General features: G+C 51.8%; 1 protein-coding gene across 1 annotated transcript; it reads left to right on the forward strand.

Annotated features, from left to right (window-relative positions):
* Positions 1-83: 83 nt before the first annotated feature.
* On the forward strand, positions 84-14,349 carry DNAAF2 (dynein axonemal assembly factor 2). The gene is made up of 3 exons (XM_066189183.1): positions 84-2,159; positions 10,892-11,038; positions 12,658-14,349. Exons 1-3 carry the CDS (start codon positions 348-350, stop codon positions 13,129-13,131), a joined length of 2,433 nt encoding a protein of 810 aa, XP_066045280.1. The 5' UTR covers positions 84-347; the 3' UTR covers positions 13,132-14,349.
* Positions 14,350-14,745: the final 396 nt, after the last annotated feature.

The following is a 14,745-nucleotide window of genomic DNA, read 5'->3' on the forward strand; positions in this document are numbered from 1 at the left end:
AGACTTTTACAGGAAAAGACACCGGTGTCGGTTTAGATAAGGTCAAGAGTGAAAAATAATCGGCAAAGCATAAAAAAGAGGCAAGCGGAGGAACGAGCTGTATCGAACAGGAAAGGAGCATTAAAAAAAAAAAAAAAAAAAAGGATGAGGAGGGTGGAAAACCAACCCCGCTGGAGGGAAAAGGCGAGGCCAGGATGGAGGCGGCGGCCCTGAGGGACAGCCCGCCATGTTGTTTGCCGTCTCCATAGTAACGGGCGCGCCGCCGCCATCTTGTTTACCGTCACCACAGCAACGCCCGCCATCTTGTTCGGCGTCCCCACAGCAGCGCTCCGGGCCGGGCCGGGGCCATGGCGAGCTCGGGGCGCCTCTACGACCTGGATCTCACCCCTGACGAGGTGGAGCGGCTCCGGCGAGCCTTCCGCGACCGGCGCTTCCGCGAGCTGTTCGCAGAGCTCGCGGCCGAGCTGAGCGACCCCGAGCAGTACCAGGTGTACCAGAAGGAGGTGGCGGCGCTGGAGCGGGAACGCGGCGTGGAGGTGAAGTTCGTGCACCCGAAGCCGGGCTTCGTGCTGCGGACGAGCCAGGACGGCTCCCGCCGCTGCTACATCAATGTCTGCAGCAACGAGCTGATGGGGGAGCCGCGGGCGCAGGCCGAGCCCGGCGGGCACCGCTGGGAGCTGCCCTACAGCCTGGCCCCGGGCCGCGAAGAGCTGCGCGGCGCCGGCCACCGCCGCCTCGTGTACGACGTGGTGTTCCACCCCACCGCCGTGAACCTGGCCAGACGCAGCCCCCGCTTCCTCCGCATGCTCTGCGACACGGCGCTGGAGGCCGTGGAGAGCCACTGCGGGGTGCAGCTGGACCGCAACAACTCCACCGTCCTAAAAGGAGTCTCCTACAAGGGCATCCCGCAGGCGCCCGTCATCCGCTCCCCGCTGCCCGGCGGCGCCCCAAAGCCGCCCGACGACGGCGAGTCCCCGCTGCCGCCCTTCCCCTTCCCCTTCCCGCCCGCCGCCGGAGGCTCCTCGGCCGCCGCGCCCCCGCCGCCTCCCGGTCCCACCACGCCGCGCTGGAGCATCCGCCACCGCTCCTACGTGGAGCTGCAGGACTACCGGCACTGCCGCGACTCGGCGCCCAGCCCGGTGCCGCGGGAGCTGGTGGTGACCGTGGAGCTGCCGCTGCTGCGCTCAGCCGAGCAGGCGGAGCTGGAGATCCGCCGGCGGGAGCTGCGGCTGGACTCGCAGAGGCCCGCCTACCGCCTGCGGCTCCCCCTCCCCTACGACGTGGACGAGAGCGGCGGGCGGGCCGTCTTCAACCGGAACAAGCGGAACCTGGAGGTCACGCTGCCCGTGGTGCCGCCGCCCGGGCCGCGGGAACCGCGGAGCCTGGACGGGGAGCGGCTGGAGGGGGCCGAGCCCGGCGCCGAGGGGCCGGCGGAGGAGGGCGGCGGAGCGGCTCCACCCCCGGAACTCGGCCCTGGCGGCGCGGCCCGGAGCACGTGTGGCGGCGGGGAAGCCGGTGATCCACTCGCCCAACCCTCTGCTGAGGAACTTTGTGAACCTCCCGCCGCTCCATCTGCCCGGCCGCTCGCTGAAGCAGCCGCTGACCTGCCCGTAGAACCACTCTGTGACCCACCCGCTGAACCCCTCACTGAACCTCCCGCTGAACCTGCCACTGATCCAACCACTGACCCCTCCTCCGAACCCTTCACCGAACCGGCCGCTGAACCAGCCACCGAGCCCCCGGCCCCACCGCTGCCCTGCTCCGGTGCCGCTGTCCCCATCGCCAGCCCCGAGCCAGCCATGCCCACCGGGGACACCCCTCCCGAGGCCACCGAGAGCCACCCCAGCGACACGGCCACCTGCCCTCCCTTCCGTGCCCGGCAGGACGAGGCTTCCCTCACCCTGCTCCTGCTCGTGCCCGGCATCCAGCCCCAGAGCTTCCACGGGGACGTGGGCACCCACCACTACAGCCTCCGCTTCTGCACCGACACGGCCGCCTACGGCCTGTTCCTGCTGTTCCCCCCCGCAGCCGCGCTGCTGTGCCCCGAGAGCAGCATCAGCATCTCCGCCCACAACGCCGTGGTGGGGCTGGCCAAAGCCCCCGGCAGCACCGGCCTCTGGGACAAGTTCAGCTTCGGCCTCGACCCTTCCTCCCTGCAGGTAACGGTGGCACGTCTGCGGTGTCACCTGCCCGAGGTGCCGCCGCTGGTTGTGGCCGCTGTTTGCTCGGCGCTGTCTCAGGGAGGTGTGAGGGGCAGTTCCCAGTTGCTGCTTCCTCCCAGAGCTGCTCCCGCATGTCAGAGCCGTGACCTGATTTGTGCGAGTCTGGTACGAGCAGCGTCAGGGTCACGCCGTGCTGCTGACACCTTCATCCTTGGAACTGGAATGATTTCTGCCTCCCATACCGTTTTGTTTTTTTTTTTGTAGGGAAATTCTGGTGGTGAATGAAAACGGCGCCTATGTCCTCTATGTCCTTAGTGTTCACTTTTAAAGCCCTGTAAATTGCTCGTGCAGCCTGTTCGCACAATATGGTACACCAGGCTTACACACGTGTGCATACACCCTCATGGAGTGCAGGGGGAGTGTCCCTGTGTCTGCATTTTGGGACAGGATTCCCATTTACAGCTCCGGGAACACCCATTAGTTCAACCAGAGCAGAACAGCAAGCAGCAGCTGTGAACTCTCCCGGTTTGCTGGGGTAAATCTTCACCTGCTCTGAGTCTGATTCTAATTTAGTATTTTCTCATTTTATGGGTTGTTGGGCAGTGATGCTCCCAGAGTGGGAGAAAGTGGGGTGGCTGCATCCAGTGTCCCCAAAGGGACACTCCTGTCCAGAACCACTCAACACAAGTCTTGTGGAGAATCACGTTCCTCTGTGAGCTCAGACTTTCAGACAGTTTCTCATGAGCAGGGATTAAAGCTGCACAGTTCTTGTATAACCTCCCAGCCATGGGATTTGCAGTTTGGCTGGAGTTGAGAGCAGTAGAATCCTCTGCAGTTTGGATCACGTGCCGTGGGAGTGCAAGTCCAGGAAGCTGGCAGGCTTCAGGCACATCCACTGGGATGGACTTGCCTTGGAGCAGCTTAATTGCTCCATCCTTCCAACCAGAAATGACTTGGGCATGATTTTGAAAGATATTTATCCCATTAGTGTTTGTGCAGCTGAAACCACGGTGGATTTCCCATTTAGCAGCCACACACCTTTTACAAGAGCAGCTCCTGTGAGGGAGGAGCTGAGCATTTCGGGGAAGGCTCAAAGATGATGAATTGATGGAGAGCCACCCACGCTGAGCTGTTTGCAGAGCATTTCCTTTGCTTTAACAGGAGCAGGAGCCTGCGAGTCTGTGCAAGTGGGGCCACAGAACACTCAGGGCTGCTGTTCACTGAGCGCTGGGATCTGGCACTGCCTGCTGCTGCTGCTGCTGCCACGTCAAAAAAAGCCACTGTGTAAACTCCTGCCTGTTTTCTGGGCAGGTACGGAGGCTGCCCAGGGCGCTGGTGGAGTCCCCACGCCTGGAAATGCTCAAAAAAATCTGTGGCTGTGGCACTTGAGAGCGTGGTTTAGTGCTGGACATGGTTGGTGGCTGCAGTAATTGGTTGGAAGTTTGGGATGTGCATTTGTTGTTGCAATTGGAGGAACGTTTTGTGGTTGAAAGTTGTCAAAAGGTCACCCAGTGCTGAGTTTTTTGACTTTGGGAGTTATAAAAACCCCCTTGAACGTGCTGATTTTATTCCATATTGCAAAATGTTTTGGGTGGAGCAGGAGAAAGAGGTTGGGAATTAGTCACCAGCTTCCTGGCCATTCATTCACAGCAGACTCCAAGAGATTCTCCTGGCCTCCAGTCCTTGTGGACACTGGGCCTGCACATGGAAGCAGGAGAAATAAACTGGAGTAATTTATCCTGTTTGAGCTTTTTCAAATCTCTGCTATTTCCCCGAAGTGCCTGAGAGCTGCACTGCCTCAGAGTGGAGGGAGAAAAATGAATATTTAATTGGAGCCACTATTACATTCTGCCTCCTGGCCATTAACCACTTGCTCCTGGTCACTTTTCTTCTGCTTATGTTGATTTCTTCCATTTGTCTGATGCCACCTTGGGGCTTTTTTCTGCCTTGAGTCTCATTCTATAAATCAGAGCCGTGGTTTTCTCACTGAGACCTGTAACGAGGGGCATCAGTCACTGCAGAGTGCAGAGCTGTGCCCTGTTAATGCCTTCAGGGAGCTTTTGGGGCTGAGGCCAGCAGGGGTTTTCTCCTGGAGCAGGAATTTTATCCAATCTGCTGCTTGGTCATCTCCTCTCACACAGCAGCGTTGCCAGAGGATGGTGCCTGGCCAAAGTGAAATGATTTAGGTTGGAAGGGATTTTAAAGCTCCACCAATCCCACCCCTTGCCATGGGCAGGGACACCTTCCCCAAGGCCAGGTTGTTCCTGTCCAGCCTGGCCAGTGTTCTTAACAACTCTGGAATTCCTGCTCTGCTTTATTCTGGGGAGTTGGTTCCTCCTCTGGATTGCACATTCCTCAGTGTGGGTTAGTTCAGAGTCTGCCCCTCCTTGGTGCCTGGTGCTCTTCAGTGCCCAAAATCATTCCCATTTACTGCCAATTCCTTCTTGGAGGTTGGTCTGATCCACACATTGGGAGAAGAACGAGTTGAGCTCGTCCTTAGAGCACCATGCTTGAAAACAGAACTTCAAGAGCTGCTTTTCCTTTTGCAGTCAGCTGTGGCTGGATCCCTGTGCTGGAAGATGATCTATTTAGAGCTCAGTTTCCGTAGAGGCTGAGCAGTTGGATTTCCCATCCCAGCAAGTGCCTCTTTTCAGGAAATCTTTATCACTTTAACTGTGAGGAGTTTCACTCCTTGGCCGAACCAGGATGTCCACACTGCAGCTGGACTTGGTGATCTTGGAGGTTTTTTCCATCCTGTTGATTCCATGACTCGTTCTAGTGCCCAGAAATCCTATAAAAATAAAAGTTCCATAACTTGGGATGTTGTGGGCTTAGAGTCCCATATTTCAGGGGTTTAGGAGCCACCTTTTGTCACTGCTCTGGTGCTCAGTCCCTGCACCAGAGACCACAGGGCTGATCCTTCTGCAGGGCTTGCTCCAGGCCCTGCTTTTCCAGGGAATAATCTCCTGACCTGAGGAAGCTGCCTGATTTCCCCACTGCCAAAAATCTCTGCTCTTTGCCTCCAAAAACCAGCCATGGGCTGTGCTCTCTTCACTGCAGTTCCCCCTCTGTAACCTTCTAAATCCTGGGAATTCCGGCTTGGGAAACTCCTGCGTCAGAGAATTCCCCTTCATTTCCAGACAACACAGCCTGGGGAGTAAATGAGGAGGGAAGAACAGTTGGGAGTTAACTAACCATTAATGAAACCTGTGAGCCTGCCAGGCAGAGGGTTCCTGAGAACATGTCCCAGTGTGTCCTGCTTTGTGGTAGTGCTGGAGCTGGGCAGTTATGGAAATCGAGCCTTTGGAATGTCTTGGAATGTTTGGCCTTCTGGAGTTCAGTTTTAGATTCCTAACAGAAATAAAAAGCAGTTTTTGGGGGGGCTGCACTGAGCTGCTGAGACTTAGGGGGGGCTCAGTTCTGGGAGCATGTGAAAAACACATTTGGCAGGTAATGAATTCTGCCAGCGGTTCTGGGGTCGTGCCTGCTCCTTTTCATGGGCTTAGAAAAAGTCTGGTTCCTGCAGGAATTCCCTTTTAGGCTGATCCACACCCTTCCTGCCCTTCTCAGAGGCCTGGGATGGGTTTGTTCAGAGGATGTGTGCTCAGCCCTCGGCTCAGCTCCCCCTTGCTGGGCAGGGAATTGCAGCCAGCCCATCCCTTTCCTACAAGACCCCCTCAGATCTCCTGGAGAAAATCAGGATTTACCTCACAGAAACCCCCACGGGGCTCCAGAGACCAGCGGGGAGCAGAGCAAAACGGAGGAAATATTTCCTCTGCTTTCCTATGCATTGCTTTTTTTTTTTTTTTAAAACATTTCCAGGCTGAAAAAGATTATACTGAACATTCCTGAGGAGTTCATGGGTTGGAGCTGTGTGTGTGTAAGGGATCCAAATGGGAATTGCTCAGAGATAGGGAAGTTTTGTTTAACTTTTCTGGGAGTGTTGAGGCCTCCATGCAGGATGTTCTGCATGGATGGGATTTTTCTGCCTGGCACAGCCAGCAGTGCCTTGTGAAGGAGAGCTCCTGGTGCTTTTTTCCTTCAGAAAGCAGCTGGGAAAAAAAAAAAAAATGATGTGGAGGTGTTGGAGCAAGTCCAGAGAGGCCATGGAGCTGGGAGAGCTGGGAATGTTCCCCTGGAGAGGAGAAGGCTCCAGGGAGAGCTCAGAGCCCCTGGCAGGGCCTAAAGGGGCTCCAGGAGAGCTGGAGAGGGGCTGGGGACAAGGGCTGGAGGGACAGGACACAGGGAATGGCTTCCCACTGCCAGAGGGCAGGGATGGATGGGAGATTGGGAATTAGGAATTCCTGGCTGGGAGAGGAATTGAGCAGAGGTCACAGAGTGTCACACTCATTTATCATTGAACCCCAGAACAGTCTGGGTTAAAGGCGCCTTAAATCCCACCCAGAGCCACCCCTGCCATGGGCAGGGACACCTCCCACTGTCCCAGGCTGCTCCAAGTCCTGTCCAGCCTGCCCCTGGGCACTGCCAGGGATCCAGGAGCAGCCACAGCTTCTCTGGGAATTCTATTCCCGGCCCTCACTCCCCTCATATCCAAGAATTCCCAAGTCCCAAAATCCCATCTGAATTTCCCTCCATCACCTGCGTGGAGCTCTGGGTGGCAGAGTTTTGTTGCTCCTGGCGCTGGCACCGTGTGGAAAAGGCCAAGGGCTGAGAGTGCCCTCGTGCTCCGAATTTGGGCTCTTGTGGATAAATGTTTCCTTTGGTTGGAGAGTCAGCCAAGCATGAAACCTTGAGGGCTGTGCTGGGAAGTGTCAGACACGGGTGTTTGAAACCTTTGCCACCTCTCCTGGAGAAATCCATCCTGGAGAGCTGTTCTGCCCTCATTGCCAAGCTGTTTGGAGCTGTTACACAGTTTCTTTGAAAGCCGGGGTTGGAATTTTCAATTTCCAAGGTACTATAAAATAGTCAGGGGTTACTTCTAAGGAGATGCTGCTGGAAACTGGGGCTGTTGAATGTAATCCTCCAACAGTTTATTTTTGGTTCACTTAATTCTGTGCTCAGCATTTCCAGACTCTTGGCAAGTTGTTTTTTTTTTTTTGGGGGGGGGGGGGAGGTCAGAGAAGGACAAAGAAGGAGAGCACAACAAACTTATCATTTCACATTTCTCAAAGTAATCTCTTCCCCCAGCTACATTAAGGGCCATAATTAGTTTGCTTCTGCTCTAAAACAAACTAATTTCTGAACAGTCTTTAATTGGGAGCTGCATTTTGGGAATAACGTGACTACACACAACAGTTATGTCAGGAAACATTATTAACCTACTGATGAAGCTCATCAAAGCTTTCTTTGGAGCTGTTTCATCTTTGCAGTCATGAGCACCTCGGAAAAGTTCTCCAAAACTTTACGTGCACCAAAACTTGGAGCTTCAAATTCCCAGGGCTCAGAGCTGCTTTGTGCTGGGACCCCAGAAATGCAGAGGTGAGGAAATCCAGGTGCTTTTCCATATTGGCATGAATTGTTGGGTTTTGATGAGAGAGGTTGTGGCTGCCCCATCCCTGGAATTGTCCAAAGCCAGGTTGGATGGGTTTTTGGAGCAGCCTGGGATAGTGGAAGGTGGCCCTGCCCATGTGGAAGTTGGAACTGGATGGGATTTCAATCCCCTCCCAACCCAAAACATTCTGAGAATTCCCTGATCCTCTCATTACAAGAACCACAAAAAATAATTGAAGCCTGAAATCTGTGCCGCTTTTCAAACTTGCAGCCTGTGTGGGAGGGAACTCTGGATGGAAAGCGGGTTCAATTTGGATAAATGAAGGCAGAATAAACCCGTGTGAGTGCTGAGGGCAGCCGGGAGAGGTTGGTGCTGTGAGACACAAGGACGGGTTGGAATGATGAAGTGTTCCACAAACCAAAGTCATCCCTGCTAACGTTTATGTTAATTTCCTCTCACTTTAGTCACAGGGAAAAATGAATGTGTACCAAACAGCAGATGACAGCGTGCGCAGGGAAAAACAAATTAAATTCCAAGTTGCTAAGAGAGCATCATAAATACCAGAAAATAAACGGCTTCAATGGAAGAATTATTGTACAGGGTCGTTGAAATCAGCTGCAGATGGTTGTCCTCTGTTTGCTCTGGCTTGGAAGGCAGAGCAGGCTTTAGAATAAATTCCTGAATCTTTTTTTTTTTTTTTTTTTCCCCAAGGTCTGTGCTCTGATAACATCTGCAGTAATAGAAACGCCTCGGTGTGTGCTCCCCATGAATGCAAAGTCTGAGTTACAGCAGCTGGTGGAACAGGCTAATGATAATCACCTTTATTGGCAACAAACACTTCCCAGGTCCTTGATTTATGGCAGGCCACGGGGTAGGGATGGGATAAAATGGGAAATATTCAGGGGAATTCGGTGTCGGGCTGGGGTGAAACTTGGTAAAATTGGTTTGCAGTGACGAGTCCAAATTAACAGAGCAGCATCACATTTCGTTAGTTTTTCATCCTCATTTAAAGTACTGGTTAATCATAGGATTAAAAAATATCCTGAGCTGGAAGGGACCCACAGGGATCATCCAGTGCAGCTCCTGACACCTCAACAATCCCACCCTGGGCATCCCTGGCTGTCCAAACACTCCTGGAGCTCTGGCAGCCTCGGGAATGTCACCATTCCCTGGGGAGCCTGGGCAGTGCCCAGCACCCTCTGGGGGAAGAACCTTTCCCTGATAATAAACCTCCCACTCGGTTTTTCCTTTATAACAACATTTTCTGTGAAAAAAACCAACAAATTCTTTTGGTTTTAATCAGGAATAAATTCTCCAGAAAGATTCAGCGCGTTTGTTGCCAAATTGGAAAATCCTGCTTGTGCCGAGGAGGAGAGGGTGTCCCTCACAGAGCAGATTCACAGGGAAAAGGGATTATTTTCCTCGTTTTATGGAGGAAAAGTAGGACGGGACATGGAGCAACCTGGTCTGGTGGAAAGGAATGAAAGGTCCTGAAATACATCCCCTGGCAGGGGGTTGGATTGAGATGAGCTGTGAGGTCCCTTCTCAACCCAAACCACGCCGTGATTCCCTGACTTTGATTTCTCACCTGGGTGAGGAGAGTCGTGCTTTGCTCTCCTTGGAAGTGCAGGCAGAGCACCAAAATCCCAAATCCTCCCTAGGGGAGGCTGAGCTGTCTGTTGCTCTGTGGGCCAAGAAATCCAGGGCAGAGCTGGGAATTCTTCTTCTGATCAAGTTCAGGAGCTTGTGGGAGTTTTGGTGCCGCACAGATTTTGTGTCTGCAGCCCCTGCCTTGTCCCTGTACTCTGACACCTTCCCCTGAACTCTGCAGAGTGTTTCCACAGCCTGGAGCTCTGGCAGATCCCTCTCTGGCAGGCAGGAGAGGATGCAGCACCAGGGAATAAGAATTTCAGGCTTTGCATGCAGAACTGCAAGGAGTAAGGATGTTTTGAGAGGGTTTTCAGGCAGGGCAGCTCTGCTGCACTTTAATCTCTCCCCAGACCATCCCAGCATCCAGCGCTGGCTCTTTGCCTGGATTGTAATCTTCCTGGACAGAAAATGAATCCAATCCTCTGCCTTCAAAAACCAACAGCATGTATGTTATGACTTTCCATATTGTGATTTCTAGTTTAACTAGTGGGAAAAAAAAAATAGGACTCTGCCTTATTTTTTCCAATCCTGGTTTGGTTTTTTTTGGGGGGTTTTTTTTGGGTTTTTTTTCAAGATGACAGTTAAATTTTGTACCTCAGACACACTGTGACATCTGGCTGTGCATAAGGCTCCATCCACAGGGGGCCAAAAATGTGCAGAATTGCCTTTTTTTGCTCCTCGGTCTGCAAGATGTCAGCGATAATTGAATTTAACTTGGATTGGATTGACAAGAGGCTTGAACTGGACCGAGAAATTGAAAAGTGTGGCTCGATGTGGAAGGTTTGCAACTTGTCCCTGTGATTTCCAATTAAAAAAGGAAGGTAATTCGCAGAACTTGAACTGCTCCTCTGGGTCAGGCTGTTTTTCTGGTGTCTGTCCTCACCCTCAGCCTGCACAGATGATGCAGGAATAACACAAGGACGGGGAAAGCTCTGCAGCTCCTATGAAACAGCCCCTCCAGGATAGATTTTAGGACCTTTAATTACCTGGAACTGATTTAAATCTCCAAACCTGTAGCAGCACGTTTCAGGTTGTTTATGAACAGCCTGGAAACACACCCCAGGCTGTGTCTCTGCCTGTGGATACCTCTCCTTGTTTGTTTTTCTTTCTTTTTTTTTTTTTTTCCTAACTGGCTTGTCTGCATGGAGATCAGAGCAGCTCAGTGGTTGGGTGTGAAATGGATCCAGCCCTGAGCGTTCCAGCTCTGATCTTGGAGTGAAGATCCTGCAGTGAGGCTTTTGTGTTCTCCTAAAGACAGACAGGAGACAATCCCACAACGGTCTAACACCTTCCTGGTGTTGAGACAGGTGAGGATGGTGGAACGAGGTTGGCACAAATCATTTTTCAGAGAGAGTCTAAATCTTAGTCACCCATCCAAAGAGAGAAATAATATTTCTTTTATATTTGCTACCATGCAGGTTTGTACTTTCAAGCAGAATTAGCTAAGCACTGGTCTTAGTGAATTTCACCTCCTTCTGGCTTAGAATTTCTCTGTCAAGACCTGAGCGTGCTGTGAAACTTGGGAATTGCTGTCCTGGCTTTCTTTGCAGTGAGTTTTTAGCTCCAATGCCTCTGAAGTTTAGCACAGAAAGAACTTAACCTGCTGTTTTCTCTCTTTTTCCTTTAGGAAAGGTTGTTTGTCAGCGAGGAGAACGTTGATGGATTTCTAGGCACTGCTTTGTGCCCTTCCCCTTGCTCCCAATCAGCCCTGGAAAGGCAGCCATTAATTGAAGTGCTGGATGTTACTGAGGACAGAATTCAAATCAGGGTGGAGGTAAGGATCCAGGAACAGCACAGGCTGATTTATGTTCTTCAGCAAGATCCTATCAAATCCCACTGAAACAGCTTTGTTCCTGTTTTGTCCTGAGGAAGCAGGGGAAAACCCAGGGCTGGGGTTATTTGTAAGGCTAAATGTCAGTTGGCACGAGTCAAGCTTGTGTTTGTGTCATTTAATGGGACCAAAGGAGTGAAACCTCCTCTTGTTTCATTTGGAAGATGCAGAACTGTGATCCAATCGTTTTAAAAAGTGTTTTTTCCTTGCAGAAATAGCTCATTCACTCAGCCTCGTACAGGTAGAGAAATCTTAGAGGCTTTTGTCTGGGACGAATCCTGCCTCATCTTTATTCAATCCATGTATTGGAATACTTGGTGGGTTCCTGTTGTGTAGATAATTAAACATGAGGCTATTAATCTTAAAACACTGGTCTCCAATTCAATCCATGTAGTTTCAGGCCTCATTCAAGCTCTTCTTCCTCTGTCTAGAACAAGACAGGCTGTTTGTGGGATCTGCCACGGGATTAAACTGTCCTCCCTTGGCAAAACAGATGAAGAAATCAAGATGTTCATTTTGTAAGGAGGAAAACGGGAGGCAAACCCCCCCCGCGTTCACTGGGATTTCTGGGTAGGCACTGCATCCAAAATTCAGGGGAAAGTTTTCTTAAAGCAAACATAAAAAGCAGGAACAAGCAGGTCACTGCTGTGGCCACGAACTGGGGCCTGCAGCTGGGGTTAATGTGTAGCTGCTTTATGGGGAGGCAAGTTCAGATGAAGCACGTGACCTCTGGAACTGGGCTGGAAGCCTCAGGAGTTTCCCAAAGATTGTGGATCCAGCTTAACTTTCACAGCTGCTGTGGGTTGGACATAAACAAACAAAATTCTAAGTGTTGGAGAGCAGATGAGTCCGTTTTGGGACCCAAAGGCAGCTGAGGTACCTTAAATCATCACACTCCTGTGTGGGGCCAGGAGCTGGAGTTGATGGTTCTTGAGGGTCCCTTTGGGAGAATTGTCCAGGTTGGAAAGGACTGCCTGGTGTTTCTCGTGTTTCCTGCTGGGGTGAGCAGTGGTTTGGGGGTGTGAGAAAGAGATTCTGTCTCCGAGTCCATGAACCCAGCTGCTCTTGGATACATCCCTCCCTGATCCCGACTCTCCACTGACAGGGACCTGTGAATAACCAGCAGGTTTTTGCCAAAACACCCGGTGGTGGTGAAACTGGGGAAGTGCTCTTTGGATAACACCTCTCCCAGTCCCTCCTCTTCTGTGCCCGCCGGGATGTGGAGATTTGGGAATCCGGGTGTGGTGAGTGGCTGCTCTGCCTTTGGCTGCTGCCCAGCGCCATTTCCTAGAGCAGGGGAAACCCTGGGGAGGCACAACGACCTCCCCGCCACATTCCCACGTGCCACGCAAGAGCGGGAAAACCTCAGCACCCGCTCACTTGGCTTCTAGGAGGACAATCATGGAATCACAACCTGATTTGGAACCTTAAGGATCATCTGCTTCCGAGGGACACTTCCCACTTATCCCAGTGAAGCTGAGCTGTTGGCGAAACAAATCTCTCCTGCCTTCGCCTGCACAGTTTGTTCCAGCTATAAAACAATTCATTTCTTTCCTTGACAGCCACAGGAACGTGATGGAGAAGGAACTCCTGGCAGCTCAGGAAAGAGCGACGGCAACTACCCCGAAACAGAAACAAAGGCAGAAACAAAGTGTCCCGCAGCTGAGGCACGTGCTGCAGGATCCAGCCCGGCTCCCACAGCTGCAACAATAGGAAAAGCGGGCCGTGCCTCACACCATTGTTTGCGGCACCAACCTCCTGCCACCAGTTCAGCGATTCCTGGCGGAGCCGGGAGAGAGCAGCCCGATTTAGAAAGTGCTGCAGCAGCAGCCCCAGCCCCAGCCCCGGGCTGTGGAGAACCAGGAGAAGCGCAGGGGGGTGAGGATGAGGAGGCAGCCCCGGGGCCGGGCAGCGGGGCAGGCTCCGCCGTGCTGCGGGAGGTGAACCCCGAGGACGGCAGCGTGCGGCTCCTCCGCCAGCACCGAACGCGCTGCCCCGTCTCCTTCCAGAACCCTGTGCTCTACCAGCTGGATTAGCCCCATTGTTTGAGCGTTTCCTTCTGTTGTTTGATGCTTGCTCTGACTTGTGCGTGCTGCTGGACGATGACAAGGCTCAGAGGAGGCCACGGGTTCCCACTGCAACCGGTGCAACATCAAAACTTCCCGTTGGTGACAGTTTAACAATCTTCTAATCGCAGCCACGGCGATCATTTTACTCACAAGGAAAAGTTGCAGTCTGAAGCGACTCTGAGCTCCTGGAAAAAATAAATGTGTCTTTATTGCTCGCATACGTTTTTTATTCTCTTCCCTCGTTTCAGGGATTATTTGTGTATATCCTCGGTCTAATGGCTCCCTGGGGAATTGAGCAGTAGTCATCATTTTCCAAACCTTTCATTTGGCGATAACTGCAGGATTAGACTCGCAGTGATTCTTAGCAATCAAACGAAATTTCTAATTACCCGGAGAAGTCCCAATTAGTCTCCTAGAAATAATCAACATTTATACCCTGTATTCCATGCTAGTGCAGCGCTTCAGATCTGCAGCACCCAGATATCCCCGGCTGAACAAATTCCATTGCACAACATCCTCTGGGTGCTCTGAAGTATTTACAACTGGTGAAATGGATTCTCTTTATCCAGATGAGATTTATTTTCCTCCGTTTCCCTCGAGTTTCAGCGTTTCTCACCTCCCTGAAGCACAATAACCGAGAGAACACATCTAATAATAAACTTCCTGTTCCCCTTTCTCACTGGTGCTGGACCAACTTCTGCTTTTGTTTGAGAGGTGCTTTAGAGCAGAGTTAATTTTGCCTCGTTTCGGGGCTGCTCTGGCATTGCTGTCACATTTCTCCGCGAAACACCAGTTCGGGTGTGTGGTTTCAGAGTTCAGCAGGAGCCACAGCTGCCCAAAACAGCTGCCCTGCCCTCCACCATCCTGCTGGAGCTTTGCTGGGCTCAGCTTAACCCCATCAGCTTTTTGGGAGAGGTCTCTGAGGGTGAGGCACCAGCACAGCTTCAGCACCAGCCCCCACCCAGTGGGAACAGAACACTGAGGGACTACCCTGCAAAACTGTGGTTAAATAACCCCTGGGAAAAAAAAAAAAAAAAAAAAAGGAAAAAGCAGCATTTTCTTTCTCTGACATATTTCTGTGTTCTACAAAAGCTGCTGAGGTGCTTCTGCCACAGCTGAGTTCAAAGAGGAGTGGCGTTAAAGCCGCTGTGGCATTCACAGAGTGCTCCACGGCCCCAGCTCAGCCCTCTCCCACCACACAGCAGCAGTTTTTACACAGCTAATTTGAAACAACTTAAAAAAAAAAAAAATCTCCAAACAAAAGAGGTGTTGTGCCACCAATTTGCTACTCTTTTCTGCCTCAATTAATGAGCATCATTAAAAATTTAATGAAGTTAAATGCACGCTGGTAGAAGGCGTGATGGCACGTGTCCAGCCCTTGGGATTAAAGAAGAGAAACTCCCCCCTCCTTCCCATCCTGACTTTTTAGGAACCCCACATGACATCATCTTTTTGCTGACAATCAAGAACTTCTCCAGTTCTTACAAAACAACGGCATTTTTTTATTTCAGCAGAACTAAAAAAATCATATATTTATCTACATCGTAGTAAAAACAATGAAATTTATTTTTGCTTTTGTGT

This window comes from Chamaea fasciata, unplaced genomic scaffold (genome assembly GCF_029207755.1).
Source record: "Chamaea fasciata isolate MVZ Bird 193981 ecotype frontalis unplaced genomic scaffold, bChaFas1.0.hap1 SCAF_7, whole genome shotgun sequence".
NCBI lineage: Eukaryota > Metazoa > Chordata > Aves > Passeriformes > Sylviidae > Chamaea > Chamaea fasciata.

Coding starts and splice junctions, on each gene's coding strand:
- DNAAF2 (XM_066189183.1), top strand. CDS start 348: ATGGCGAGCTCGGGGCGCCTCTACGACCTGGATCTCACCCCTGACGAG. Junction 2,160..10,891: donor TCGACCCTTCCTCCCTGCAG/GTAACGGTGGCA, acceptor TTTTTCCTTTAG/GAAAGGTTGTTTGTCAGCGA. Junction 11,039..12,657: donor GAATTCAAATCAGGGTGGAG/GTAAGGATCCAG, acceptor TTTCCTTGACAG/CCACAGGAACGTGATGGAGA.